Here is a 3,175-nt window from a genome sequence, read left to right as displayed (position 1 = left end):
CTATGGTCGAAATTACATGTACGTTCTGATGTACAGGGCACAAGCACCACCTTGGATGCAGCTCGCTGTCTTCCTCATACGTAACGGATCCTCGACATGTATCAAGGTTGCTGAGATGGCATCGATTGCGGAGGGTACAGTACACTTGTATTGTTCAAGAGTTACTACTGCTTTCCGCCGGCTCTATCCTCGTTTCATCACCTGGCCAGAAGGAGAGCAACGTCAAGCACTAAAGATTAGGATGCAGAATCAAGGTTTCCCTGGATGTATTGGCATGCTAGATGGATCCCTCATCCCTCTTGCTACAAAACCAAGGAAGGATGGGTTTCAGTACTTCTGTAGGAAGAAGTTTTATGCTGTGAGTTTTTTCACTCTTTTCCTTTCTTATAATACTTAATTCTACTACATGGAATTATAAAGGTTGCTCTACAGGGAATATGCGATGATAAAAAACGCTTTACCCACCATGACTTAGGGTGGCCTGGAAATGTACAGGATACCACTGTGTTTCGTGACTCTCGTATCTGGCGATTCAAAGGAGACCATTTCTCAAAGGAGGAATTTCTTTTGGCTGATAAAGGTGAGCCTTTTCGACTTTATATCTCAATGTGCAATACCTCACATTCTCGCATTGCTGTATTGACAGGATATCCCCTCACTCAATTCACTGTGCGCCCTTTCACCGAAAGTGACCTCACAAATGACCCAGAAGAGGCTCGCCGCCGCCGCCACTTTAATTTCGCCCTCTCACACTGTCGTATTGCTATTGAGCATGCTTTTGGTATGCTCAAAGGCCGTTTTCCTTCCCTTCGGTGCCTTCCAGGCACTGATATCAATGTCATTTACATGACTATTGAAGCTCTTTTGGTTGTACACAATATTCTCATTGATATCAATGATGATCCTACTAACATTTTGGATTACAATGGCGAGGAGGATCCTAATGTATTTGCTCAAGAAATTGAGGTTCTGGACGAAGGACTTGTCAATGCAAGGAGAGAAATCAATCAGATGGCAGATGGACACCTCTATCGTGCTGGATTACATCGCCGTAAGCGTCTTATGGAGCGCATGAATGGATTTCAGGCACTAGGTGATATACTCAGGCACTAGGTGATATAATTCCTTGAAGCTCCTTAACGTGACAAGCCATAACCGTGTCGTCTTTCAGATCGGTGAACGCATGTTCTATTTCCATTGTCATTACATAGCGCTTCGTTTGTACCCCATTTATCTACTAAATCCTACTTCCTTGAGGCTTATCGACGTGTTTTTCGCCTGTAACGTCGCGCAAGATACCGTAATCCAACAATACATCCCAAACCCTACTTCCTTGAAGCTTATTGACGTGTATCGTCGCGCAAGACACCGTAATCCAATCTTGCGAGCTAGTCCTGCCACTCAGTGCGACGGAGATGTCTGATTGTGTCACCGATGTCGCGAATCTCCTCAGCAAGGTCAACTGCCAGGTCCTGCTCCACTGGATCGTCTGAGTCTCGCATCTGACGGTACTGCTCGAGTTTCGAGCGACGCAAATCTTCCATATTGCGCATCTCCTGTATCTTTGTGGCTCGATCTTCAGACCGCATTCTTTTGCGGCGAAACTCCTCCTCCTTCTCGTCCTTGGCTCTTTCATATGCAAATCGCTCAGCATCAAGCTGAGTAGACTCCTTTTGACGTTCTTGCTGGGAAAAGATCGCCTCCGACATGATAGCAGTGAACTCGGAGGCTGCATCCCCTTTCTTTCTTTTCTTTTCTTCTTCTTTAACCTGCTTGACTTCTGCTTCGACATCCTCGAATTTACGCGACGAGCTGAACTCTATGGACCTGTCTATATCAGCTCGGCCCTCTGCACTAAATAACCAGGCAGGTAAGTCTTCAAATGTATAAATAAAACGATCCTAAGGGATTAGGAGACTTACACTCTGAGGATAATAGGATAAATGGGTCCCTCAGCGAATTTCTTACACTGTGCAGCTGAGGTCCGGAGGTCTGACACACTCTCGTCTCCATCTCCGCCCCCTGTATGCTTTTCCCATCCTAAATAACATGGTAAGCAACCATTTTAATCGCATAATGATAGAGTGACTGACGTCTGGTATCCTTGAACTGCCTAAATATAGAGTGCCACCGATTGAGGCACTGTTCGGCTGTATACTCTGGAAGAATGTTCTGGGAGATCTGGAACAAAACTATGAGTGAGTAGGACAGCTGTATTACTTTGTATAGTACCTCGCGAAGACAGAGAAAGCCTACAAACAAAATATGAAGTACATGAGAGGTGAGTAACTCACCTCTTGACAGAAATTACGCAATGACACTTGTACTTTTGCCCAGCGCTCTGGAGTTGCGATGTATTCTGCTAATTTGATGCTAGACTCGTCATCCCAGGTAGCTATAATCTTCACTTCGTTTATTTCAATGATATCTGCGTCATTTCTTTGCTCCTCAGTGAGGAGATCGATTTCGGACTCGGAATGACCAGAAGCTCGCGCATTTTTTCCAGAGCGTGCACCCTTACCAGTTTTCCTACTAACTACCTTCTTCTCCACTTTAGCTTTGCCCTTCGCTGTCTTAGAGACCTCAGGAGCTGGAGTAGAGGATTGTGGGGTCGGATGAGAGCTGGAAGAGTTGGAAGATACTGGTTGGTGAGCCGGAGTTTGTGCTTGGTTTTGCTGATGCATGTGGAAATTTAGGGCTGCTAAAGCTCTAACATTGTCTGGAAACTCTGGACTTGGAGCATGGACGACTGGGGCTGGACTAGGAGAAGGGGGTACCATAGAACCGGCAGGAATTTGTATCTGGTGAGTTGCTGCCTGAGTTTGTGCATGTAATTGTAATGCCTGTAATAAAGTAGCTGGTGTCTGAGGTTGGCTGAGTGGTCGTTCAGCATTCTGAGAGCTGTTCTGCTCCATCTTAGAGGTCGAGAGTTGAGGAGGACAAGCTGTTGAATTTTTTTTTCTTTGCGACGACACTCATGTCTCAGATGAATCTCTAAGTTTCTTTATTTGGGACATTCACATTACTACATTAAGAGGTATGCAACTTAAGTAATGATGGTCGATCCTTGCTGCAAGTCTGATCCTCAATTCTTGAGGGACTTGCGCTGCTCGCGGCATCAGTCTTCTTCGTGCCGCAGCCCCCGCGCAAGTCCCCCACGCAAGTGAATTGAGGA

At 45.8% G+C, this 3,175-nt stretch overlaps 1 protein-coding gene across 1 annotated transcript; it reads right to left on the bottom strand.

The window, feature by feature from the left end:
- Nucleotides 1-1,388: 1,388 nt before the first annotated feature.
- Nucleotides 1,389-2,915, bottom strand: FOMMEDRAFT_162986 (uncharacterized protein; the record flags this gene model as incomplete). Its single annotated transcript, XM_007272152.1, has 4 exons — nucleotides 1,389-1,854; nucleotides 1,923-2,040; nucleotides 2,094-2,181; nucleotides 2,295-2,915. The coding sequence occupies 4 exons, from the start codon at nucleotides 2,913-2,915 to the stop codon at nucleotides 1,389-1,391; spliced, it is 1,293 nt and encodes a 430-aa protein (XP_007272214.1).
- Between the last annotated feature and the right edge of the window lie 260 nt (nucleotides 2,916-3,175).

This window comes from Fomitiporia mediterranea, assembly GCF_000271605.1.
Source record: "Fomitiporia mediterranea MF3/22 unplaced genomic scaffold FOMMEscaffold_198, whole genome shotgun sequence".
Lineage (NCBI taxonomy): Eukaryota > Fungi > Basidiomycota > Agaricomycetes > Hymenochaetales > Hymenochaetaceae > Fomitiporia > Fomitiporia mediterranea.
The sequence above is the reverse complement of the archived record's forward strand: the minus strand, read 5'-3'. Positions and strand labels throughout refer to the sequence as shown.